The 27,429-nt window shown below is 44.5% G+C and overlaps 1 protein-coding gene across 5 annotated transcripts in view; it reads left to right on the top strand.

Moving 5' to 3' along the window:
* PCNX2 (pecanex 2) overlaps positions 1–27,429 on the top strand; it is a 934,799-nt gene that overhangs the window by 126,822 nt on the left and 780,548 nt on the right. For all 5 annotated transcript variants that reach the window (XM_075862603.1, XM_075862600.1, XM_075862601.1 and 2 more), the window contains exon 5: positions 27,173–27,317. In XM_075862603.1, coding sequence (XP_075718718.1) covers positions 27,173–27,317 — 145 coding nt within the window. The remainder of the gene's footprint in view (positions 1–27,172; positions 27,318–27,429) is intronic.

The raw sequence follows: 27,429 nt of genomic DNA, 5'->3' as shown, positions 1-27,429 counted from the left end.
TGCCAAGACTCCCTCACGTAGTGAGTAACAGTTCATCACTTGCAGAAACCCAAAAGATGACTAACTTATACCTATCCTTGGAAGACCTCCTGAAAAAGGAAGCTCTGCAGAACATTGACTGTCAATTTTTGTCACTGTATATTTCTGGCAACATCACTCCTAGAGGCCTAAGGTTATTAATCACTAACCCGTACCCCACAGACCCAACTTTCAGTACTGACTGGAAGTCTTTTATAGATGTATGCCATCTAGGTTTCCTAGAAAGACTGCACACCAAACGCACAATTCTTAGCAATGCCCTTCTTTCGGACATTCTCATGATTAAGGAGCAACTATTACACTTTAGCGATCATTGTGATTTCTCCAAACTAGAGGAATCCACCAGCAGGAGATTGATCGCTTATGAAAAAGATCTCATTTTAAGAAAAGTGAAAAAACTAAAAAGAGATCAGGCAGACTATGCTATTAACCCTGCAGGTGACTGGAAATCCAGCACCCTACCTATCCCTCACCAAGACACCATTCTGCCTGACCATGTCAACACTCAAAATAGGAACATTTTGAGCAAACCCAATCTTGCAACCCCACGGGTCATGACTTAAAGCAGATCCTTCAGGAACAGCTCCAAGTCCAGACCCACCATTAGAACAAACGAGACAACACCACAAAGAAAACCGAGAAATCTTTCAGAAACCCAAAACCACCCATTGAGAATTAACACTCCAATACCGATCCCCAAATCCAGCTGTCACGACATAGTTCCAACTTCCACTCTGAACCTCCTTCCACAACCCAACTACCCTTCCTCACATAGACAATTCAGTCCCAGGGTACCAATGAATGCCTTCAAATCTTCCGACCTAGCCATTCATCTATCTCGGTTACCCTCTACCTCTCAACCCATGGAAGTCCCCCCACCCTCCATTACCCATTCCCCCATATCCCTGACCAATGACTCCACAGACTTCGTTGATGAGGACGACGACAACAATCTCTCATCCCTACTTCAATTATCAGTACACAATACTCCCTATTTCACCAACCCAATTTCACCCGTGTACCATTTCCACAGCCCGCCAAATGACCATAATACCACCAAGGGGTCCACAAACCCTAATATAGATCTGGCCACGTCTGCTCTAGATTTCACTTACGCAACAACGTCTTTTTTAGGACTACCCTCCCAGTTAGTCAGACCCCCATTAACCCCCACTGTGGTGAGCAAAGACATCTTGATCCCCTACATCATGAGTCCCAAAGCCCAGACCATAACTAATTTCTTCCCAAAAATCCCAAAAATCTCGACCAAAAGAAAACTAGACATAGACCTAGAGGACGGAGGAGGCATCAAACGCACCAAACCAACATCCATCACACAACAAAAAGAGGAACCTGGTCCAACAGTAAAATTATTCAATTTGTCATCATACATCCTAAACAGTTCTGATCACAGCCTTCTGAATAGGGGCCTCTCTTTCTGCCCCACAGCATCAACTGACAACTTTGAACTTTTTATGGACCTTAACAGGTTCATAAGAAAACTCACACTCACCAGACACTTCGCTATGATCAAATCCACCACTACACCAGGCCCAATTATTGAACCACCTGAAAATTCTCCCACACTCAATGCCATCTCAGTGGAAGTCCATCCTAAGTCTAATTTTTACCCGACCCACCACCAGGGCCCAATGGTAGAAACCTTCTCGTCCCTGGTTAGCAACGAGTTCAGGACACTAGACCTACCATCCCACTATATTGACAACCTAACTACCCATGAAAGAAGAGCTATGAAAAATCTTCAAAAGAATCAAGAAATCATAATTCGCCCAGCTGACAAAGGGGGGAGGGGGGGGGGGGCATAGTTATCCAGGACAGAAACAAGTATTTTGATGAGACTATGAGGATCCTCAGCGACACCTTTTTCTACAGAAAACTCATTACCAACCCACTATCCACTTACACACAAGAATATAAAGACCTTATTCAGCCAGCTGCCAAATAAGGACTGATAAATAAAAAGGAGAAGCGTTTTTTATCTGTCACCTTTCCAAATATGCCCTTCATCTACCACCTGCCAAAAATTCATAAATCACTAATTGATCCGCCCGGACGCCCCATCATCTCGGGAATTGACTCCCTCACAAGTAACCTTTCACATTTCATTGACCTTCACCTCCAACCCCTTGTCCTCACCCTACCATCCCACCTCAAGGATTCCACACAGCTAATCAGAGACCTAAATGACCTAAATTTTGACCCTTCAACATCCCCAATCAGTTTTCTAACAGCAGACGTTACTGCACTGTATAGCAACATCCCCCATAACAAAGGTATAGAAGTAACCCACTCTTTCCTCTCATCCAATGACTCAATCCCCGAACCCCAAGTAGACTTCCTAGTCAATTGCATCGAATTTATCCTCAAACACAACATCTTCAGCTTCAACAGTAGCTTTTACCACCAGATTAAAGGTTGTGCTATGGGCACCCGCTTCGCACCCTCCTATGCCAATTTATACATGGGCTCCTTCGAAAAAACACACATTCATGGCGAACACCCCTATAAAAATAACATAATGCTATACAAAAGATACATCGATGACCTGTTTATAGTATGGAAAGGCACTGAGGAGGAAGCTGCTCGCTTCATTGAAACGTTAAATAACAATAACTACGACCTATCATTTACACACACCTTCTCCCCTACCTCTATAGATTTCCTAGATCTTACCATCAACTATGACAACTACAGCAACCAATTTACGACAAAAACACATTTTAAATTAGTAGACGTTAATAGTTACATTGATTTTAGAAGCGCCCACTACCGCCCATGGCTCAAAAATATTCCTTTTGGGCAATTCAGGAGGATAAGGAAGAACTGCAGCACCAATAAAGACTTCAACAAGGAGTGCCTAATCTTAGAAAAAAGATTCAAAGATAAACATTTTCCCATAAACCTTATCAAAGGTGCAAAATCACAAGCTTCTGAACTCACACAAAAATCCTGCCTAAACCCCTCCCTCAAGAAACCCAAATCCTTGCGTGTTCCCTGTTTGTTCTCCCGTGCACTTAGACAGCGTAGGGACCGCCGCCCAGTTGTACCCCGTCGCCTAGGGCGGGTCGTTGCAAGTAGGCAGGGACAGGGCGGTGGGTAGATTAGGGCTCACTTTCCCTTCACCTCCTTCCTGCCATTACAGCAATCATATTCTCTATGAGGAGGTAACACTTCGGAGGCCTCCTTAGAGAAAACATCGGCGAAGTCCTGAACAAACTCAGGTAGCGTGTTCACCACCTCAGGGGGAGAAATAGAGTTAACAGTAAAACATGGTAAGGTCCCCAGAATTCCAGTCAAACGTGGGATTATGCAACTGCAACCAGGGAAGGCCTAAAACCAAATCGGACGATAATCCCTGCATTAACAGTACAGAGCACTGCTCCAAATGCATGGAGCCAACAAGGAGTTCAAAAACAGGGGTATGCTGTGTAAAATAACCATTAGCAAGAGGAGTGGAGTCGATAACCACTACCGGGACAGGTTTAGGCAAATCAATCAAAGGCATAGCTAGAGAAATAGCAAATTCCACAGACATGATATTAGCAGAAGACCCTGAATCCACGAAGGCACTGCCGGTAGCAGACCTACCACCAAAAGAGACCCGAAAGGGAAACAAGATTTTATTAAGTTTCATATTTACGGGAAATACCTGTGCGCCCAAGTGACCACCCCGATGATCACTTAGGCGCGGAAGTTCTCCGGCTGCATTCTTACGCTTAGGACAGTTGTTCACTTGATGCTTGTCATCCCCACAGTAGAAGCAGAGACCATTCTTCCTGCGGAAATCTCTACGTTGTTGGGGGGGGACACGGAGGACTCGAGTTGCATAGGTACCTCTGAGTCTTTCGGGGAGGAACGAAGCAACGGAACCTCGGGAGGCATCATGGGGGAGTCAGAGGAGAAAACATCAAGACGTTCAAGTCGTCGTTCCCTGAGACGTCGGTCAAGTCGTACCGCTAAAGCCATAACCTGGTCTAGGGAGTCAGAAGAGGGATAACTAACTAGCAGATCTTTCAGGGCGTTCAACAGACCCAACCTAAACTGGCACCTTAAGGCAGGGTCATTCCACCGAGAAGCTACACACCACTTCCTAAAGTCAGAGCAATACTCCTCAACAGGTCTCTTACCCTGACGTAAGGTCATCAGCTGACTCTCGGCAAAAGCAGTCTTGTCAGTCTGTTCATAGCTGAGTCCGAGAGCAGAAAAGAAAAGATCAACGGAGGAAAGTTCAGGGGCATCAGGAGCCAAGGAGAAGGCCCATTCTTGGGGCCCTTCCTGGAGCCGGGACATAATTATACCCACCCGCTGGCTCTCAGAACCTGAGGAGTGGGGCTTTAAATGAAAATAGAGCCTACAACTCTCCCAAAAGGAGAGAAAAGTCTTCCGGTCCCCTGATAACCGGTCGGGCAACCTGAGGTGGGGTTCAAGAGGTGAGGTGAGGGGGACTACCATGGTAGCATCAGGCTGGTTGACCCTCTGAGCCAGGGCCTGGACCTGTAGGGAGAGACCCTGCATTTGCTGAGCCAGGGTCTCAAGGGGGTCCATAGTGGTGTCAGGGACCAGGGTAGACTAGGTATTGGCTTGTGATTATATAATGACAGTGTTAGGGATCTGCCAGGTACTACGTCTAGGTATACTCCTGGGATTAATCAATCCACACCTGAGGCCAGACCTGTTAGACTGACACCGTCTCCCACCAACCAGGGTGGCAGGCTCAGGAGTGGGAGAGCCTATCGCGGCCTGGTCAGTCGGAGTTAGCTCCGCCCCCTGTCCTTTATTACCTGCCGTGTTCTCTTCCTCAGTGCTTGTAACTCTTCTGGATTCCTGGCCCCACTGCTGCTTGCTGCCGTGCTTCTGCCTTGCTGCAGTTCCGCTTAACCTGCTTCGCTTTGCCCCTGGCTTGCTTCCTTCTCCGTGCTCACGTTGGTATACTCCACTTCATCCTGGTCCTGACTCCTCATTCACCGCTCCGTTTCCTCGCGGCGTTCCGTGGGCTACTGCCCCTTCCCTTGCGTGTTCCCTGTTTGTTCTCCCGTGCACTTAGACAGCGTAGGGACCGCCGCCCAGTTGTACCCCGTCGCCTAGGGCGGGTCGTTGCAAGTAGGCAGGGACAGGGCGGTGGGTAGATTAGGGCTCACTTTCCCTTCACCTTCCTCCTGCCATTACATAATTACAAACCCATACCTAGTCTACCATTTCTCCTACGCTGACGCTATCATGGACCCCTTGAGACCCTGACCCAGCAGATGCAGGGCCTCTCCCTACAGGTCCAGGCCCTGGCCCAGAGGGTCAACCAGGGTGATGCTGCCTTAGTAGTACCCCTCACCTCACCTCTAGAACCCGACCTCAAGTTACCTGACCGGTTCTCAGGGGACCGTAAGACGTTTCTCTCCTTCCGGGAGAGCTGCAGACTGTATTTCCGCCTAAAACCCCACTCCTCAGGTTCCGAGAACCAGCGGGTGGGTATCATCATATCCCGACTCCAGGAAGGGCCCCAAGAGTGGGCCTTCTCCTTTGCTCCTGACGCCCCTGAACTTTCCTCTGTTGATCGTTTTTTCTCTGCCCTCGGACTCATTTACGACGAGACTGACAGGACTGCTTTAGCCGAGAGTCAGCTGGTGACCTTACGTCAGGGTAGGAGACCGGTTGAGGAATACTGTTCTGATTTTAGAAAGTGGTGCGTAGCTTCTCGTGGAACGATCTGGCCCTAAGGTGCCAGTTTAGGTTAAGATTATCTGACGCCCTGAAGGATCTGCTGGTTAGCTACCCCTCTTCTGACTCCCTTGACCAGGTTATGGCCCTAGCAGTACGACTTGACCGACGTCTTAGGGAACGTCAGCTTGAACGTTTCAATGTGCTCCCCTCTGACTTTTCTGCGATCCCCACCGAGGTCCCGTCCCCTCGCCCCTCCACGGAGGACTCGGAGGTACCTATGCAACTCGGGGCCTCCATGTCCCCTCGACAACGTAGGGAGTTTCGCAGAATGAATGGTCTCTGCTTCTACTGTGGGGACGACAAGCATCTACTGAACACCTGTCCCAGGCGCAAGAATAAAAAGCCGGAAAACTTCCGCGCCTAAGTGATCATCGGGGAGGTCACTTGGGCGCACAGGTATTTCCCGTTAATGTGAAACGCAATAAAATTTTGCTTCCCTTTCAGGTCTCGTTTGATGGCCGGTCTGCCACGGGCAGTGCTTTCGTGGATTCTGGCTCATCTGCTAATATCATGTCTGTGGAATTTGCTATGTCTCTAAAGATGCCTTTTATTGATTTACCTTATCCTATCCCTGTAGTAGGTATCGACTCAACTCCCCTTGCTAATGGTTATTTTACTCAGCATACTCCTGTTTTTGAACTCCTGGTTGGCTCCATGCATTTGGAGCAGTGCTCTGTACTGGTGATGCAGGGATTATCGTCTGATCTGGTATTAGGTCTTCCCAGGTTGCAGTTGCATAATCCCACGTTTGATTGGAATACTGGGGAGCTTACCAAATGGGGTAATGAATGTCTTATGTCATGTCTTTCTGTTAACTCTATTTCTCCCCGGGAGGAGGTAAACACGCTTCCTGAGTTTGTTCAGGACTTCGCCGATGTGTTTTCTAAGGAGGCCTCCGAGGTGTTGCCCCCCCATAGAGATTACGATTGCGCCATCGATTTGGTGCCTGGTGCCAAGCTTCCTAAGGGTAGGATATTTAATCTTTCATGTCCTGAACGTGAAGCTATGAGGGTGTATATCCAAGAATGCCTGGCCAAGGGTTTCATTCGCCCCTCGATTTCTCCTGTAGGTGCTGGCTTCTTCTTCGTGGGGAAGAAGGATGGTGGTCTTAGGCCGTGCATTGATTATCGTAACCTGAATAAGGTCACCGTAAGGAACCAGTACCCACTTCCTTTGATTCCGGATCTTTTTAATCAGGTTCAGGGAGCCCAATGGTTTTCTAAGTTCGATCTACGGGGGGCATATAACCTTATCCGCATCAAAGAGGGGGATGAGTGGAAAACTGCGTTCAACACACCCGAGGGTCATTTCGAATACCTGGTCATGCCCTTTGGGTTGTGTAATGCCCCTGCTGTCTTCCAGAATTTTATTAATGAAATCCTGAGAGATTACCTGGGTAATTTTCTTGTTGTGTACCTTGATGACATACTGGTGTTTTCCAAGGACTGGTCCTCACACGTGGAGCATGTCAGGAAGGTGCTCCAGGTCCTTCGGGAGAATAATCTGTTTGCTAAGACTGAAAAATGTGTCTTTGGGGTACAGGAGATACCATTTTTAGGGCAAATCCTCACTCCTCATGAATTCCGCATGGACCCTGCCAAGGTTCAGGCTGTGGCGGAATGGGTCCAACCTGCCTCCCTTAAGGCGTTACAGTGTTTTTTAGGGTCCGCCAACTATTACAGGAGATTTATTGCCAACTTCTCGGTCGTCGCTAAGCCTCTTATGGACCTTACTCGCAAGGGTGCTGATGTCCTCCATTGGCCCCCTGAGGCCGTCCAGGCCTTTGAGACCCTCAAGAAGTGCTTTATCTCGGTCCCCGCGCTGATTCAGCCCAACCAAGAGGAGCCATTTATTGTGGAGGTTGACGCATCCGAGGTGGGAGTGGGGGCCGTCTTGTCCCAGGGTACCAGCTCCCTCACCCATCTCCGCCCCTGTGCTTACTTCTCTAGGAAGTTTTCGCCCACGGAGAGTAACTATGATATTGGCAACCGCGAACTTCTAGCCATTAAATGGGCTTTTGAATAGTGGCGGCACTTCCTGGAGGGGGCCAGACACCAGGTAACGGTCCTTACGGATCACAAGAATCTGGTTTTCCTAGAATCGGCCCGGAGGCTTAATCCTAGACAAGCTCGGTGGGCACTATTCTTTACCAGATTTAATTTCTTGGTTACCTATAGGGCTGGGTCCAAGAATATTAAGGCTGATGCTCTGTCACGTAGTTTCATGGCCAATCCTCCTTCCGAGAAGGATCCTGCTTGTATTTTACCCCCTGGTATAATTGTTTCTGCCACGGATTCTGATTTAGCTTCTGATATTGCGGCTGATCAGGGTTCAGCTCCCGGGAACGTCCCTGGGGACAAACTGTTTGTTCCCCTGCAATACCGGCTAAGGGTACTCAGGGAAAACCATGACTCCGCTCTATCTGGTCATCCTGGCATCTTGGGCACCAAACACCTCATTACCAGAAACTATTGGTGGCCTGGGTTGCCTAAAGACGTTAGGGCTTACGTCGCCGCTTGTGAGGTTTGCGCTAGGTCCAAAACCCCTAGGTCCCGACCTGCGGGCCTACTACGTTCCTTGCCCATTCCCCAGAGACCTTGGACCCATATCTCCATGGATTTTATCACCGATTTGCCCCCATCTCAGGGCAAGTCGGTGGTGTGGGTGGTAGTAGACCGCTTCAGCAAGATGTGCCACTTTGTGCCCCTTAAGAAGCTACCTAACGCCAAGACGTTAGCTTCTTTGTTTGTGAAACACATCCTGCGTCTCCATGGGGCCCCAGTCAATATCATTTCTGACAGAGGGGTACAATTTGTTTCCTTATTTTGGAGAGCTTTTTGTAAAAAGTTGGAGATTGATCTGTCCTTCTCCTCCGCCTTCCATCCCGAAACTAATGGCCAAACGGAAAGGACTAACCAATCCCTGGAACAATATTTAAGGTGTTTCATCTCTGACTGTCAATTCGATCTGGTCTCATTCCTTCCCCTTGCTGAATTTTCCCTGAATAACCGGGTCAGTAACTCGTCAGGGGTCTCCCCGTTTTTCTGTAATTTCGGGTTTAACCCAAGGTTCTCCTCCGTTTCCCCTGGTTGTTCCAATAATCCTGAGGTAGAGGATGTTCATCGGGAACTGTGCACAGTCTGTGCCCAGGTTCAGAAGAATATAGAGGCGTCCCAGAGCGCACAAAAGATTCAGGCTGATAGTAGACGTTCTGCTAACCCCCGGTTTGTCGTCGGGGATTTGGTCTGGTTGTCGTCCAGGAACTTGCGCCTTAAGGTCCCGTCCAGGAAGTTTGCTTTCCCCGATTTATTGGACCTTATAAGATCATTGAAGTCCTCAACCCTGTATCCTTCCGTCTGGAGCTGCCCCCATCCTTTCGCATACATGACGTCTTCCATGCCTCCCTCCTTAAACGCTGCTCCACGTCCTGGTCCCCCTCGAGGAAACCTCCTGTTCCCGTTCTCACCCCTGAGGGGGTGGAATTCGAGGTGGCCAAGATTATGGACAGTAGGATGGTCCAGGGCTCCCTCCAGTACCTGGTCCATTGGAGAGGATACGGGCCGGAGGAGAGGACTTGGGTACCTGCCCGTGATGTTCACGCTGGGGTATTGATCAGGAGGTTCCACCTTCTCTTCCCTACTAAACCGGGTCCTCTTAGTAAGGGTCCGGTGGTCCCTCATAAAAGGGGGAGTACTGTTAGGGATCTGCCAGGTACTACGTCTAGGTATACTCCTGGGATTAATCAATCCACACCTGAGGCCAGACCTGTTAGACTGACACCGTCTCCCACCAACCAGGGTGGCAGGCTCAGGAGTGGGAGAGCCTATCGCGGCCTGGTCAGTCGGAGTTAGCTCCGCCCCCTGTCCTTTATTACCTGCCGTGTTCTCTTCCTCAGTGCTTGTAACTCTTCTGGATTCCTGGCCCCACTGCTGCTTGCTCCAGCCTGCTTCTGCCGTGCTTCTGCCTTGCTGCAGTTCCGCTTAACCTGCTTCGCTTTGCCCCTGGCTTGCTTCCTTCTCCGTGCTCACGTTGGTATACTCCACTTCATCCTGGTCCTGACTACTCATTCACCGCTCCGTTTCCTCGCGGCGTTCCGTGGGCTACTGCCCCTTCCCTTGCGTGTTCCCTGTTTGTTCTCTCGTGCACTTAGACAGCGTAGGGACCGCCGCCCAGTTGTACCCTGTCGCCTAGGGCGGGTTGTTGCAAGTAGGCAGGGACAGGGCGGTGGGTAGATTAGGGCTCACTTTCCCTTCACCTTCCTCCTGCCATTACAGACAGGGGTGGGGAGACAGACAAGTGAGCCCTAATCTACCCACCACTCAGTCCCTGCCTACTTGCAACGACCCGCTCTAGGCGACGGGGTACAACTGGGCGACGGTCCCTACGCTCAATAAGTGCACGACAGACAAACAGACAAGGGTACACAGAGCTAGGGGGAGAAAGGGGCAGTTGCCCACGGCAAAACCGTGAGCAACAAGAGAAGTGAGCAAGCCTGGTCAAACCAGGAGAGTACGAGGTGCCAAACGCAGAGCAGGAGAGTAGTCAGCAAGCCGGGGTCAATATGAAGCAAGGACAATGGTACAATAAGCTGCAGCAGGGCCAGGAAACCAAACGAGAAGAATCACAAGCAAAGGAGGAACAGGAAAGGCAGGTATAAATAGACAGAGGGCGGGAGCTAGCACCGTCTGGCCAGGATGTGATAGGTTCTCCCACTCCTAAGCCTGCCACCCTGAGTGGTGGAAGATGGAGTCAGTCTCACAGACATAGAAGCAGGTGCAGACTGATTATCTATGGGCGTTAACCCCGAAGCTGTGCCTGGCAGATCCTTTACACATAATCCCAATAATTCAGCAAAAAAACTGTGGGGTCAAAATGCTCACTATACCGCTAGATAAATTCCACGGGGGGTATAGTTTCCCAAATGAGGTCACTTTTGCCGGGTTTGCACTATTTTGGCCCCTCAGTGGCTTTGCAAATGTGACATGGGGCCGCAAACCATTCCAGCAAAACTTGAGCTCCAAAAGTCAAATGGTGCTCCGTCATTTCTAACTTCCGCCATGTGTCCAAACAGCAGTTTATTACCACATATGGGGTATTGCTGTGCTCAGAAGAGTTTGCTTTACAAATATTGGGGTGTTTTTTCTCCTTTATCTGTTGTAAAAATGAAAAAATCTGAGCTAAAACTACTTTTATTAGAAAAAAATTTAGATTTTCAATTTCACGGCATTATTCCCATAAATCCAGCAAAAACCGTGTAGGGTCAAAATGCACACTACACCCCTAGAAAAATTCCTTGAGGGGTGTAGTTTCCAAAATGGGGTCACTTTTGGGTTAGTTTCCACTGTTATGGTCCCTCCAGGGCTTTGCAAACACGACATGGCACCGAAAACCATTCCAGCAAAATCTGCGCTCCAAAATCCAAATGGCCCTCGTTCCCTTCTGAGCCCTGCCGTGGGTCCAAACAGCAGTTTATTACCACATATGGGGTATTGCCGTAATCGGGAGACATTGCTTTACAAATGTTGGGGTGCTTTTTCTCCTTTATTCCTTGTAAAAACTAAAACAGAAGAAAAGTAGATTTTCATTTTCACAGAACAGTTCCAATAAATTTAGCAAAAAACCTGTGGGCTAAAAATGCTAACTATACCTCTTGAAAAATTCCTTGAGGGGTGTAGTTTCCAAAATGGGGTCACTTTTGGGGGGTTTCCACTGTTTTGGCACCACAAGACCTCTTCAAACCTGACATGGTGCCTAAAATATATTCTAATAAAATAGAGGCCCCAAAATCCACCAGGTGCTCCTTTGCTTCTGAGGCCGGTATTTCAGTCCATTACCACACTAGAGGCACATGTGGGATATTTCTAAAAATTTCAGAATCTGGGCAATAAATATTGAGTTGCATTTCTTGGGTAAAACCTTCTGTGGTACAGAAAAAACTGTATTACAAATGAATTTAGTAAAAAAAATTGAAATTTGTAAATTTCACCTCTACTTTGCTTTATTTCCTGTGAAATGCCTAAAGGGTTAAAAAAAAATTCTGACTGTGGTTTTGAATACTTTGAGGGGTGCAGTTTTTAAAATGGGGTGTTTTATAGGGGGTTTCACAATTTTGTTTAGATGATCATAAAGGCGGATTTACACGAACGTGTAATACGTCCGTGCAACGCGCGTGCTTTTCACGCGCGACGCACGGACCTATGCTAGTCTATGGGTCAGTTCAGACTGTCAGTGATTTTTGCGCAGCGTGAGTCCGCTGCGTAAAACTCACGACAGATCCTATATTTATGCATTTTTCGCGCATCACGCACCCATTGAAGTCAATGGGTGCGTGAAAATCACGCATGCCACACGGAGGCACCTCCGTGGGACGTGCGTGATTCGCGCAACAGCAGGCAAACTATGATTGCAAACAGAAAAGAACCACGTGCTTTTCTGTTTACAAACAGAGTGCCATAATGATGGCGGCTGCGCGAAAAGCACGCAGCCGCGCACCATATGATCATGACACACAGAGCTGTTAAGTGCCTTTTGCGCACGCAAAACACACACGCTCGTGTAAATCCGCCCTTACTCTGCAGGTAAATAAAGTTCATCTTTGAATTTTACACTCTTTTTAAAGGACAGATAGGGCTTTGTTTTAATGCCATTTGTCAGTATACATCATTTTAATTTTTTTCTGAAACCCGTCTGTGCTCTCAATCAGCCACAAATCTTTACACAGTACAATGATCACGCTTAAGTTTTCTTGAAATATCTAATGTTTTCATACCTTGTCCAATGAATTTCACTATTTCACGCTTTTCGGCAGCAGAGAGATCCTTTTTCTTTCCCATATTGCTTGAAACCTGTGGCCTGCTTAATAATGTGGAACGTCCTTCTTAAGTAGTTTTCCTTTGATTGGGCACACCTGGCAAACTAGACTTTTTACGACTCGGGTTTTAACTTGCTGCCCGCGCGATCGGGCAGCTGAATGTCGGGTCTCCGGCTGTCAGTGACTGCCAGGGACCCTGAGGAGAAGATAGAAGCAGGTTTCGCTGCTTCTGTCTTCCCTGATGACTTGTACACAGCGCTCAATGAGAAGAGAAGTGAGCAAGCCTGGTCAAACCAGGAGAGTACGAGGTGCCAAACGCAGAGCAGGAGAGTAGTCAGCAAGCCGGGGTCAATATGAAGCAGGGACAAGTAGTTCAAGAAGCTGCAGCAGGGCCAGGAAACCAACAGAGAAGAATCACAAGCAAGGAGGAACAGGAAAGGCAGGTATAAATAGACAGAGGGCGGGAGCTAGCTCCGTCTGGCCAGGCTGTGATAGGCTCTCCCACTCCTAAGCCTGCCATCCTGAGTGGTGGAAGATGGAGTCAGTCTCACAGACATAGAAGCAGGTGCAGACTGATTACCTATGGGCGTGGATACAGAAGCTGTGCCTGGCAGATCCTTAACACCTCATAGATATTTTGCTTGAGGATGTTCCAAAGGTACTCAATAGGGTTGAGATCAGGGAAACATGGGGGCCACACCATGAGTTTCTCTCCTTTTATGCCCATAGCAGCCAATGACACAGAGGTATTCTTTGCAGCATGAGATGGTGCATTGTCATGCATGAAAATAATTTTGCTACGGAAGGCACGGTTCTTCTTTTTGTACCACGGAAGAAAGTGGTCAGTCATAAACTCTACGTACTTTGCAGAGGTAATTTTCACACCGTCAGGAACCCTAAAGGAGCTTTCCAGCTCTCCCCTCATGATTCCAGCCCAAAACATGACTCCGCCACCTCCTTCCTGACTTCGCAGTCTTTTTGGGACATGGTGGCCATTCACCAACCATCCACTACTCCATCCATCTGGACCATCCAGGTTTGCACGGCACTCATTAGTAAACAACACAGTTTGAAAATTAGTCTTCATGTATTTCTGAGCCCACTGCAACCGTTTCTGCTTGTGAACATTGTTTAGGGGTGGCCGAATAATAGCTTTATGCACACTTGCAGACCTCTGGAGGATCCTACACCTTGAGGTTTGTGGGACTACAGAGGCACCAGCGACTTCAAATACCTGTTTGCTGCTTTGCAATGACATTTTAGCAGCTGCTCTCCTAATCCTATTAATTTGTCTGGCAGAAACCTTCCTCATTATGCCTTTATCTGAATGAACCCGTCTGTGCTCTGAATCAGCCACAAATCTTTTCACAGTACGATGATCACGCTTACGTTTTCTTGAAATATCGAATGTTTTCATACCTTGTCCAAGGAATTGCACTATTTCACACTTTTCGGCAGCAGAGAGATCCTTTTTCTTTCCCATATTGCTTGAAACCTGTGGCCTACTTAATAATGTGGAACGTCCTTCTTAAGTACTTTTCCTTTGATTGGGCACACCTGGCAAACTAATTATAACAGGTGTCTGAGATTGATTACAATGATCCAAAGAGCCCTAAGACACAATACCATCCATGAATTTAATTGAAAAACTAATAATTAAATGTTTATGACACTTAAATCCAATGTGCATAACAATTTGGAACACGGTGTATGGTAGACTGCTGAATCAAGTTCTCTCTTTATTATTCTACTATGCTTACTATCAGAAAGCTGTAATTATTAAACTGCTAATATAATCATTGGTTTGGTTAGGTTAGTAAAGTTAATCTTATAATATTTATAAGAAAAATATTAGCACATGTGCTAAATGTTGATATTCGTCACTGATCAGCGCTCAGTGGCCGCAGGATGCCCACAGGTAGATGGATGGTATGAGAGAGTGACAGGGACAGGGCAATCAGGAGATTAGGGTAGGATATGATAATGATGGGACAGATACAGATGAGGATCACAGTTGACAAAACGCTTTGCACAGGAAAAAAAACAAAAAATAATCAGATCAGCACAACAAAGATAATTATATAAGCTCTCTAATGCCGTTCCTGACTGGAATAAAGAGTGAAAAGCGGGACTGTTAGTCTAAAGTGGTTTCTATTGCTGTAATTGGTCTACCAAGATGGCCAAGGTGGGACCACTACCTTTTGACATAGTGATTTGTTTTTACTCAAAATTTCTGTGATTGACTGGTCAGATTTGACAGGCCACTCACAGCAATCACATTTGTAGGGGGGCAGCGATGGCCCCTGGGCCATAAGTAAAGTTGGCACAGCAGCTTTATTTTGTCACGGTTTCATTAAACACAGTTACCCCTGCCGCTGTGCCATACATGTATGGCAATATGCAGGAAGACCTTCCAAACAATAACATACATGGACGTCAAATGTCATAAAGGAGTTAAAAAAAGGATTCAAACTTCTTTGACATAATGTGAAAATGGTCATAATGTGAAAAAAAGTAAACGTATAAGGAGTATGAGTGATGCCATTTATTTTTTATGGACAGGGCTTAGGGAAATGGGGAGGGGGGTCAAAAGTAGGAAAATTCTTCCACAGGAGAAGGGTTTTGTTAACACAATCTATGCTGGCAAAATGATAAAACCACTGATAAAATTGCCATTCCTCCCATAACACTGCAATCATAACACAACCCATAGAGTAAAGCGAACAACATTTTTATACCACATAGCAAATAGCAGTATTTACATTGCTAGTACTGTATTACACTGCAGATTTTCCGCAGGAAAATCTGTGCGTCAAATCCGCATAAAAGTCCCCTTTCCATGCGTTGAAGCAACAACCCCATTCAGATGAATGGAACAGAACCCGTTAGTGCCGCTGACCAGACGCATGCAGGTTTCAGCGCAAGATACAGCTACTCTGTATACAGGATACAAAGCAGCTGTATCTCAAAATGTACCATATTTTTGAATAAATCTTGCAAAATGTCCCTGCGTCTTATAGTCAGCAGTCAAGGGACCCTACAGCGCCGGGCCCCCTGACCGCTCCTTACTTAACCCCTTCCCTACCCATGATGTGCTGGCACATCATGGAGCGGGGAGGGCATGATGTATGGAGCGGGCTTATGCGCTGAGCCCACTCCATACACTGCAGCCCGCAAGAAGCTGATTTTGATCAGCGAAACGTACGTCTGGATAATACCGACCTAGTAATAGGGACAGGAATATAGAGGGAGAGATTGATATAGTAAATAATCTTACCTTACTCAATGAATGCTTCAATGCAGCGATAGCGAGCGAGTACAGTGCTTACACAGCTCGCTTACACTGCCTAGCCATCGAGCGCTGATGGCGTCACAGCACTCACTGCGTACAGTCTAGCGGCCACAGGCACTATCAGAGCTGCGGTCTTGAACTCGCTGCTCGATAGAGAATTGTGGAGTAGCGACTTACTGATAGCTGACATCGGTCATTTCTCCAAACGTTGATACGGATTTGGAGAGCGTAGCTGAGCATCTAGAACCACCGCAAGAAACATTTTTGCTAGTGGTGTGAAGGATCACCACTATGTATATTTGTGTGCTTGCAAAAATCATTATTATCCTTACATAAAGCTTCTCAGTATATCATATTCTGCTATAATGCTATGTAGTATGATAAGATGGCACAAGATGGCGCCAGAGCATGAGACAACGCCCTGAAATGTGAAAAAAGCAACATGAAGTATTAACCCACAAACTTCTATAAACTTACTGAACAAATAAGAAAAGGGCATGTTTGAACAAGAACCAATTAGCACCTTGGAGGTGTCACAAGATCATATACTGATAATTGACGCCATTTTGCTATATAAGTTTTGCATTGTTTTAAATAAAGTTGTTGTGCTCCTATCTCATCGAGAGAGGATATTCTACCTGAGCTCTGCTTCTGGTTTAATTCTTCCCGCGCTACTCGGTGAAAACCAGGCTGACTAACTGGGAACGAGGATCTAAAACTTCACAGTGGCTCTGATCACGCTGCCGAATAGGAAACTGTGGAACCACAGCTGGGAAAATACAGGCCCATGCTGGTCTGCCCGATACAGCATACCCTATTATTTTAGCATAACAATTTAGTTATGCTAATACAGAGTCAATGAGCACTCCCTCCTATTCCCATTGAAGTGGACAAAGCCATTCATACAGAATGGTGTCTACAATCGATGGCCTTTGAAATATAGTGGTATAAAATAAGAATACTGGAGTAAAAACACAGTTGTCTTAAATAAGAATACTGAAAATAAAAAATAATAGAAAATAGAAAATAACATAGTGCAATTTAAGGGTATGTTCACACGACCTCTTTTCAGACATAATGGAGTCGTTTTACTCCTCGAATTACGCCTGAAACTACGGCTTCAATACGTCGGCAAACATATGCCCATTGCTTGCAATGGGTCTTATGATGTTCTGTGCAGATGAGCTGTCATTTTACGCGTCGCTGTCAAAAGACGGCGCGTAAAATTACGGCCGATTTAAAGAAGTGCGGGACACTTCTTGGGACGTAATTGGAGCCGTTTTTCATTGACTCCAATGAAAACCTGCTCCAATTACGTCCGTAAAAGACGGCGCGAAAAACGCGTGCACTTGTAAAAACGTCTGAAATTCAGGAGCTGTTTTCTCCTGAAAACAGCTCCGTAATTTCAGGCGTATTTGCCGTTATCGTGTGCACATACCCTAAGGGGACATTGCACTATATTTTCCTCTCCCTATACTCTGTCGGTATCAATACAATAATTGAAGGTGACATAAGATTGATTGTTCTTACCCCCTTTTCCTCTTTCCCTATACCCAAAAACTCAGCTTCTGACACGCTGCTCTAACGGCCAGGAACAGTGATGGTGCTGTTCATGGCTTTTTAACTAGTTAAATGCCGCGGTTAATAGTAACTGCACCATTTATAGTGGTTTTCCCATGAAAGACATTTATGACATAGCCACAGGATATTCCAAAAAAGAGAGTAGAACAACAGCACACGTCTCCAGATAATCAAAGTGGTTTTATTGTCAGAACATCCACGACAAACAGGCAACGTTTCGACCCATAGTGAGTGTGGGGTCTTTGTCAAGCCTAACATTCTATCTAAAAACATCATCTTAAATAGGTGAATACAAATAATCACATGGTACATTTCAACCAGTGAGAATCGTGATCCCGGTCTCCCAGGTGAATCATACATTAGTCTTAATAACAACCAGCAACTTGTTACATAATGATACAAAAGTGTATAAATCCGACATACAATACATCTTCAATCCATAGTTAGTACTTATCCCCTTCCCGCAATTTCACGTACAGTTATGTCATGGTAGATGGTGTTTTCCCGCAATTCCACGTAACTGTACGTGAAGGAGATGAAGCTGGCTCAGGAGCTGAGCCAGCGACATCACCGCCGGGTGACAGCTGTATGTTACAGCTGTCAAACCTTAGGTATCGGCCAGGACCGGAGCTAGTCTCCGATCCGACCGATTAACCCCTCACATGCTGCGTTCACTAGAGATCGCAGCATGTGAGGAGTTTATAGCCACCGGCGCCCCAGCAACGTGATCGCTGGGTTGCCGGTGGCTGCAAAGGCGATCGGAGGGCAAATACTTACCTCCTGGTCTGCCTGTAACGGAATCCTCCTATGCCCCGTCGTCGGCGGGGCCCAGGAGGCTTCCGGTACCATCAGCAAAATGGCGGCGGCTCAGCTTCCGGCTCAGAAGCTGAGCCGGCGTCATCAGCAGTGAGTGTCCGCTGTATGTTACAGCGGACACCCCGATCTATCGCCAGGAACCGGAGCTAGCTCCGATTCCTGGATTTAACCCCTTCGATGCAGCGATCCATTGCGATCGCTGCATCCTAGAAGTTTGTAACAAATCGGCAGCCTTGCCATGCGATGGCAAGGCTGGCGACTGTTACTTTGGCAACAGGAGCCCTAACAATGGACTCCTGTCTGCCATTACGTAAGCTGATTAGGCCCCGCCCAGAGGCGGAGCCTGATCGGCTTGCTGTCAGTGAACAACTAACAGTTCTAATACATTGCACTACATAGGTAGTGCAATGTATTAGAACATCAAACAAACAGTTGAACCTTCAAGTTCCCCAGTGGGACTAAATAAAAGTGTAAAAAAAAAAGTGTAAAAAAAGTAAAAATAAAAGTTGTAAAACATACAATAAAAGTTTCAAGTAATAAATTAAAACACAATCGCCCTTTTTCCCTTATCAAGTCATTTATTATTGAAGAAAATAATAAAGCCATACATATTTGGTATCGCTGCGACCTTAACGACCTGAACAATAAACATATTATGTTATTTATTCCGCACAGTGAACGGCATAAAAAATAAATAAAAAATAGTGTCATAATTGCTAATTTGGTCACTTTGTCTTCCAAAAATTGAAATAAAAAGTGATCAAAAAGTCGCATGTACCCAAAAATGGTACCTATAAAAACTATAACTCGTCTCGCTATAAACAAGCCCTCATACAGCTCCGTCGACAAAAAATTGAAAACCGTTATGGCTCTCACAACTTGGCGACAGAAAAAATCCATTCTCTTTACAAAAGTTATTTTATTGTGCAAAAAGTTGTAAAACATACAAAAGTGCTATAAATGAGGTATCACCGGAATCGGACTGACCTGCAGAATAAAGGTAACATGTAATTTATAACGCATGGTGAACGCTGTATAAAAATAATTAATATAATATGCCAGAATTGCAGTTTTTTGGTCACCTGGCCTCCCAAAAAAAAAAGGATAACAAGTGATCAAAAAGTCGCATGTACCCCAAAAAAACAGCCTTCATACCACTACGTCTATGAAAAAATTAAATTAGTTAAGGCTCCAATAAGCCAGGAAATAAAAATATGCAGTTGTGCCGGCCCGAGGGAAACATTTCTTCTGTTTCAAGTGGCGAATTATCAAGGCCCCTAAAATTAGGGAACCAGGAAAGGGAGGGCCCAAACATATCTGCTGGAAGCGAGGGCGCCCGTATTATTCCAGGACAACACTTTCCCAGCAAAATTCCTCAAACTGCAAAGATCCCGAGTGTGGACCAAAAGGGGAATAAGTAAGGACCATTTATTAGTGCGACACCGGCCTGTGCAGAAAGGATTGTGTCACAGCGTAACACACATCTATGGATTATTTTATTGTTTTTTTTTTACCCCATTATACCACCTGACTATGCCCCTTATATACTCCACCCGGCTTACATGTACCCCCACATTATAAACTGAAACACCAGTAAGACTCCAAACAAAACTACTACAAGCAAAATCCACGCTCCAAAAGCCAAATGGCGCTACCTCCCTTCTGAACCCTACAGTGTGCCCAAACAGCAGTTTACTCCCACATATATGGCATCGCCATACCTGGGAGAAACCTTTTAATAATTTTTGGGGTGTGTGTCTCCAGTGGCACAAGCTGGGCGCCACATATTGGCATATCTATGGAAAAAATCCCATTTTCACTCTGCAACATCGAGTGCACACCAATTTCTGCCAATCACCTGTGGGGTTAATATGCTCACTACACCCCTAGGTGAATACCTTGAGGGGTGTAGTTTCCAAAATGGGGTCACTTCTGGGGGGGATCCACTGTTTTGCTCCCACCTAGGGACTTTGCAAATGCAACATAGCGACCAGAAACCAATCCAGCAAAATCTGTACTCCAAAAGCCAAATGTCGCTCCTTCCCTTCTGAGCCATACTCTGTGCCCAAACAGCAGTTTATGACCACATATGTGGTATTGCCGTACACAGGAGAAGTTGCTTTACAAGTGTTGGGGTGCTTTTTTTCATTTATTTGTTGAGAAAATTAAACATTTTTAGCTAAAACTACGTCTTATTGAAGAAAAAGGTTTTTTTTTTATTTTCACTGCCCAATTTTAATAAAATCTATGAAACACCTGTGGGGTCAAAATGCTCACTACACCCCTAGATGAATTCCTCAAGGGGTGTAGTTTCGTGAATCGAGTCACTTTTGGGTAGTTTCCACTGTACTGGTACCTTAGGAGCTTTGCAAAAGTGACATGGTGTCAAGAAACCAATCCAGCAAAATCTGTGCTCCAAAAGCCAAATGGCGCTCCTACTGTTCTGATCCTTGCCGTGTGCCCAAACAGCAGTTTATGACCACAAATGGGGTATTGCCGTACTCCAGAGAAGTTGCTTTACAAATGTTGGGGTTCTTTTATTCCTTTATTTGTTGAGAAAATGAATTTTTTTGCGCTAAATCTACGTCTTATTGGAAAAAAAGGATTTTTTTTATCTTCACTGTCCAATTCTAATAAAATCTATGAAACCCCTGTGGGTTCAAAATGCTCACTACACCCCTAGATGGATTCTTCAAGGGGTGTAGTTTCCTAAATGGAGTCACTTTTTTGGTGTTTTCACTGTTTTGGTCCCTTAGGGGCTTTGCAAATGCGACGTGGTCTCCGCAAACCATTCCTGCTAAATTTGAGCTCCAAAAGCCAAATGGCGCTCTTTCAGTTCTAAGCCCTGCTGTGTGTCCAAACAGCCGTTTATGACCACATGTGGGGAATAGTTTTACTCGGGAGAAATTGCTTTACAAATGTAGTGGTGCATTTTCTCTTTTTAGTCCTTGTGGAAATTAGAAAAAATTAGCTAAACCTACATTTTCTTTGAAAGAATGTAGATTTTCATTTTCACAGCCTACTTCCAATAATTTCTGCAAAAAACCTGCGGGGTCAAAATGCTCACTATACCCCTAGATAATTTCGTCAAGGGGTATACTTTCCAAAATGGGGTCACTTTTGGGGGATTTCCACTGTTTTGGCGATGCAAGAGCCTTTCGGACCCGACATGGTGCCTAAAATATTTTCTAATAAAAAGGAGGACCCAAAATCCACTAGGTGCTCCTTTGTTTCTGAGTCCTGTGCTTCAGTCAATAAGTGTACTAGGGCCACGTGTGGGGTATTTCTAAAAACTGCAGAACCTGGGCAATAGATATTGAGTTGCGTTTCTCTGGTAAAACTTTCTGTGTTACAAAAAAAATAGATAAAATTTTATTTCTGCAAAAAAAAAAAAGAAATGTCAAAGCTTCACATCTACTTTGCCTTAATTCCTGTGAAACATCTAAAGGGTTAAGAAACGTTCTAAATGCTGTTTTGAATACGTTGAGGGGTGACGTTTTTAAAATGGGGTGACTTATCGAGGGTTTCCAATATATAAGGCCCTAAAATCCACTTCACAACTGAACTGGTCCCTGTAAAAATAGCCTTTTGACATTTTCTTGAAAATATGAGAAATTGCTGCTAAAGTTCTAAGCCTTGTGATGTCATAGAAAAATAAAAGGATGTTCAAAAAAACAATGCCAATCTAAAGTAGACATATGGGTGATGTTAATTAGCAACAATTTTGTGTGGTATTACTATCTGTCTTACAAGCAGATACATATAAATTTAGAAAAATGCTAATTTTTGCAATTTTTCGCTATATTTTGGTGTTTTTCACAATTAAATACTTAATGTATCGAGCAAATTTTGCCAGTAACATAAAGTCCAATGTGTCACGAGAAAACAATCTCAGAATCGCTTGGATAGGTAAAAGCATTCCGAAGTTATTACCACATAAAGTGAAACATGTCAGATTTGAAAAAAATTGGCTGTGTCCTGAAGGCCAAAACAGGCTGTGTCCTTAAGGGGTTATGACATCAATCATTAATCTTCAAGTAAAAAACGAAGAAGGGAAGTCCACCACACTCCAGGTTCCAGCTCCGATCCAAGGACGCTACTGCACATGCTCTGCAATCAGTGTATCGTAACGGCACAATGAAAGCAATTTTTTTTTTACCAAAACATATCTTTCAATCAAGTGCCTATGGAGGACATAATATCCTGAATCTCACATTATGTGGTTCAGATATATCAATCCACACAATGTAATTGCAATCATATGGAAAGACGCTATAGGATATAATCTAATATGTTGTCAAGGACGCCATCACTGCGTGACGATAAGTCACATGTGTCCAGGTACCCAATAAAATGAGAAAGGGAGAAGGTGAATTTAACCTGTCCCTTGCTGATTGTACGGACCAAAAAATGGTAAGATCTTCAAGTCATCTACTGTGTTAGATCGCCTATATGAATTAGATCACAGAAAGTGGTCAAAAAATTATTGCAGGGAATGCTCGTAATGTGTGTCCGATGGAATACATCGGACAGTTATACCGCATAATGAACACAAGACTTCTGATTAATTATCGATCGTCACTTATAATATCCCCATTGAGACCTCTATGGTCTCCATAATAAATGCAAAAACACTCGCAATAAACAAGAAAAGTGAGGAAAAATTATGGTCTTCATCCTGGTCGTATGTCCGCTGGTGTGTGGTGAATGAACCTCCATGGAGAATAGTCCCCAACTGTAAAAGATATACAATTTTTTTTTATTAATATCTAAAATATAAAAAAAGGGAGAAGATGAGAATATCTCGACAGTCACCCATAATGTGCACAATATTAATAAAAAATGTTAAAAACAGCAATGAAGTCTCAGAGTCCAGGTGTTATCTTATATTCTAGATTCAAACTTCTGGAGTGTAAGGTGTCAAGTTCAAAGATCCAGCGCAATTCCTTCCTTTTCAGTAGTTTCTGTCTATTCCCTCCCCTTCTGAGTGTTGGGACGCAATCTATTATCCTGAATTTTAATTGATTCAACTGATGGTTTTTCTCAATAAAATGCCTCGGTGTTGGTAATTCAATCATTTTCCTCCTGATTGTGCTCTTATGTTTATTAATTCTCAATTTAATGGGCATAGTCGTTTCTCCTATGTAGATTAATGAGCAGGGACATGTAATCATATACACAACGAAATCTGAATTACATGTAAACCTATGTCTGATATTAAAAGCCTTCCCAGTGTAGGGGTGCTGGAATTTATTCCCCTTCAAGATGTTGTTGCAATTGCAACAATTTAAACATGGAAAATTTCCATTTTTAGGGGGGCAAAGCAATAATTGTGTGTTCTTCTTTCTACTACCCACATCCGATTTAACCAATGTATCTCTAATATTTTTGGTCCTCCGATTTGACATGATAGGTGGTACACTCAATGTGTCAATCTCATTATGTCCCTTCGATACTATCGACCAATTTTTTCGCAGAATATTGCCTATGTGACCACTCAAGTTGCCAAAGGTTGAAATAAACGGTATGCGTTCAACCTGTTTAATCTTGGTTTTAGATTCCAAAATATCAGTGTCTAGTCTATCCCTATGTTTCTGCACAAGATTTCTAGGGTAACCTCTCTTTTTGAATTTATTACACATCTGTGTCAACCTAATTTGTTTCTGTGTTGTGTCTGATACAATTCTATCGACTCGTAACAGTTGACTCCATGGTAAAGACTCTATCATGTGTCTGGGATGGTTACTGCTATATAGGAGGAGATTGTTTCTGTCTGTGGATTTCACATATAAATCCGTGGAGAACACTCCATCCTTCAATTGTACCAATGTGTCCAAGAACTGCAACTCATGGTCAGAACAAACCATGGTGAATTGCAGGGCTGGAATGTGGCTATTTAACTCCAACAGGAATTGATCTAAACACAATCTGTCTCCCTCCCAGATGACAAAAATGTCATCAATAAATCTCCACCAGCAGCGGATGTGACCCATATGTGTCGAGGTGTAGACATGCTCCTCCTCAAAGGTGGACATGAAGATGTTAGCATACGTCGGGGCCACATGTATGATTCACCTGGGAGACCGGGATCACGATTCTCACTGGTTGAAATGTACCATGTGATTATTGGTATTCACCTATTTAAGATTATGTTTTTAGATAGAATGTTAGGCTTGACAAAGACCCCACACTCACTATGGGTCGAAACGTTGCCTGTTTGTCGTGGATGTTCTGACAATAAAACCACTTTGATTATCTGGAGACGTGTGCTGTTGTTCTACTATCTTTTTTGGAATTTTACATCATGCCGGAGTGGGTTTGCCTGGCTTGACAGCGTGCACCGCACCAGACTCAGGATTTGTGCTGCTTCAAAATCCTTTACTTTGATTCATATCCACAGGATATGTCATAAATGTCAGATAGATGCGGGTCCCTCCTCTGGGATCCGCATCTATCTCTACAGCGGGGCCCCCTAAATCCCCTTCTATCTTACCCGGCTCCGCTGTCTTCCGGCCACTTCCTTGTTACATGGTGGAGTTACGGAAACAGCGTAACTCGCTGAGGTACGCAGTATCCGTAATTCCCATAGAACTGAACAGTTGTTACGGTAACAGCGTAGCATGCTACGCTGCTTCTGTAACTGCCATTCCCTGCTATGGGAGTTTACGGAAACAGCATAGCTCAGCGAGTTACGCTGTTTCCATTTCTCATCCATGTATTGCAGCTTATTGTACCAGCGATCTAATGATCGCTGGTTCAAGTCCCCTAGGAAAACTAATAAAGTGTGTAAAATAAAATAAAAAGTTAGATACATTTTCAGGAGTGTAAAATTTATTGAAAATTTCAACAAAAAACCTTTTCCCATTTTTCCCCAAGCACAATGTAAAAATAAAAGAATTGGTATTGCTGCATCCGTAAAAGTCCGAAACTATTACAATATAGCATTATTTGACACAGTGAACAGTGTAAATAAAATAAAAACCCCAGAATCGTTGTCTTTTGGTCACAATAGCGCTAAAAATAATTAAATAAAAAGTGATAAATAAATCGTATGTACCAAAAAATGGTGCTGATAAAAACTGCAGCTCGTCCCGCAAAAATAAGCCCTCACACCACTGAAACGATGGAAAAATACAAGTTATGGCTCTCAGAATGTGGTGAAACTGAACAAACTATTTTTGTTAACCAATAGTTTTTTCTTTGTAAGGGCATGACCACACGTGGCGGATTTCCTCCGCAACTGTCCGCATCAATGCCGCACAGAATCTGCGTTGCAGATTCTGCTGCGGATCTGCACAAAATGTCAGTAAATTGATGCGGACTAGCTGCTGCGGACTGCGGTAAAAGTACTTCCCTTCTCCCTATTCAGTGCAGGATAGAGAGAAGGGACAGCACTTTCCCTTGTGAAAGTCAAAGAAATTCATACTTACCGGCCGTTGTCTTGGTGACGCGTCCCTCCTTCGGCATCCAGCCCGATCTCCCTGGATGACGCGGCAGTCCATGTGACCGCTGCAGCCTGTTATTAGCCTGTGATTGGCTGTAGCCGTCACTTAGACTGAAACGTCATCCTGGGAGGCCGGACTGGAGACAGAAGCAGGGAGTTCTCGGTAAGTATGAACTTCATTTTTTTTTACAGATACATGTATATTGGGATCGGTAGTCACTGTCCCGGGTGCAGAAACAGTTACTGCCGATCGCTTAACTCTTTCAGCACCCTGGACAGTGACTATTTACAGACGTCTCCTAGCAACGCTCCCGTCATTACGGGAGCCCCATTGACTTCCTCAGTCTGGCTGTAGACCTAGAAATACATAGGTCCAGCCAGAATGAAGAAATGTCAAGTTAAAAAAGCAAGACGGATCCACAGCACACATAACATGTGCATGACAGCTGCGGACTTCATTGCGGAAATTAGAATCTCCATTGAAGTCAATGGAGAAATTCCGCCATGAGTCCGCCACTGCTCCGCAACAGACAGAGCATGCTGCGGACACCAAATTCCGCTCCGCAGCCTATGCTCCGCAGCGGAATTTTACGCCTCGTCTAAACGAACACTGCTAAATTAAAGTGTAAGTCAATGGACAAACGGCTCCGCTGCGGATTAACGCTGCGGAGTGTCCGCAGCGGAATTTAAGTGAAATTCCGCCACGTGTGAACCCAGCCTAAAAGAAGTAAAATATGACAATTTTTCCTATTTTCTGTTGTCTAAAACCTGGCTGCGTCTTATAGTCGGGTGTGTCTTATAGTCCGAAAAATACGGTAAAAAAAAGTTAAATAAAATGTCATTACAAAGTTGCACCAATCACAATGATAGCCATTTTTATTTAAAAAATAAAAATACAAATTACAATAATAATAAAAAAAGATTGTTTTCTAAGGTGTATAAAGCATTTAAGGGGTTAAATAATATAACATTGACTTTATTAAGATTTTTGTAAATGCTACATTATGTACACACATGCTAGTATCTGCCATCCTTGTAACTTGCTTTATTCGCATGCTTTCAAATAAGGCTAAGTTCACACCTAGCAATTGTTTTTTAAATAGTTTTTTTACAAAGTGTTTGGAGCAGTGGGAAAAATGTAATGTAGAAGTTACATGTAAGTGGATGGGATTTATGATTTTTTTTTCCCCCAATGCACTTTGCTGTATTGAGAACTGCATTTTAAACCTTTGATTTTTGATTTACCTATAAGTAGTTCTAGGAATATTTTCTAGAACTATTTATTTCACATATACTGCTAAAGAACCGCAAGCATGTATATTTGTGTACATTTTATTTTATTTTTAACAGCAGTAGTGCAGCGCTGGCGCGCACCAGAATGCTAGGTGTGATCAAAGCCAAAGTATGAAAAGGTTGTGTTACGTGATAAAATCTTTCTTTCACTTTCAAAAAGGGGTAGAGATTGGTGCAGCAGAAGATGCAAAAGAAAATGTTATGTGCTGTGAGCATCTGTCCGAAAAAACGAGCTCTGGTCCGGAAAATGAACAATTCCACGCTGTTGAGCAAAATATTCAGGCATCTCCAGATCAGTTATTAAAGTAAGCAATACAATTTTATGTATATTTTCTAGGTAATGTATTCTATTTACCAGTAAACATTATTTACTAGTAATAAGAGCTGAATACACACGCATACCATACTCACCACATT

Source organism: Rhinoderma darwinii, chromosome 4, assembly GCF_050947455.1.
Source record: "Rhinoderma darwinii isolate aRhiDar2 chromosome 4, aRhiDar2.hap1, whole genome shotgun sequence".
Classification (NCBI taxonomy): domain Eukaryota; kingdom Metazoa; phylum Chordata; class Amphibia; order Anura; family Rhinodermatidae; genus Rhinoderma; species Rhinoderma darwinii.
Note: the sequence above shows the minus strand (reverse complement) of the source record. Positions and strands in the feature narration are given on the sequence as shown.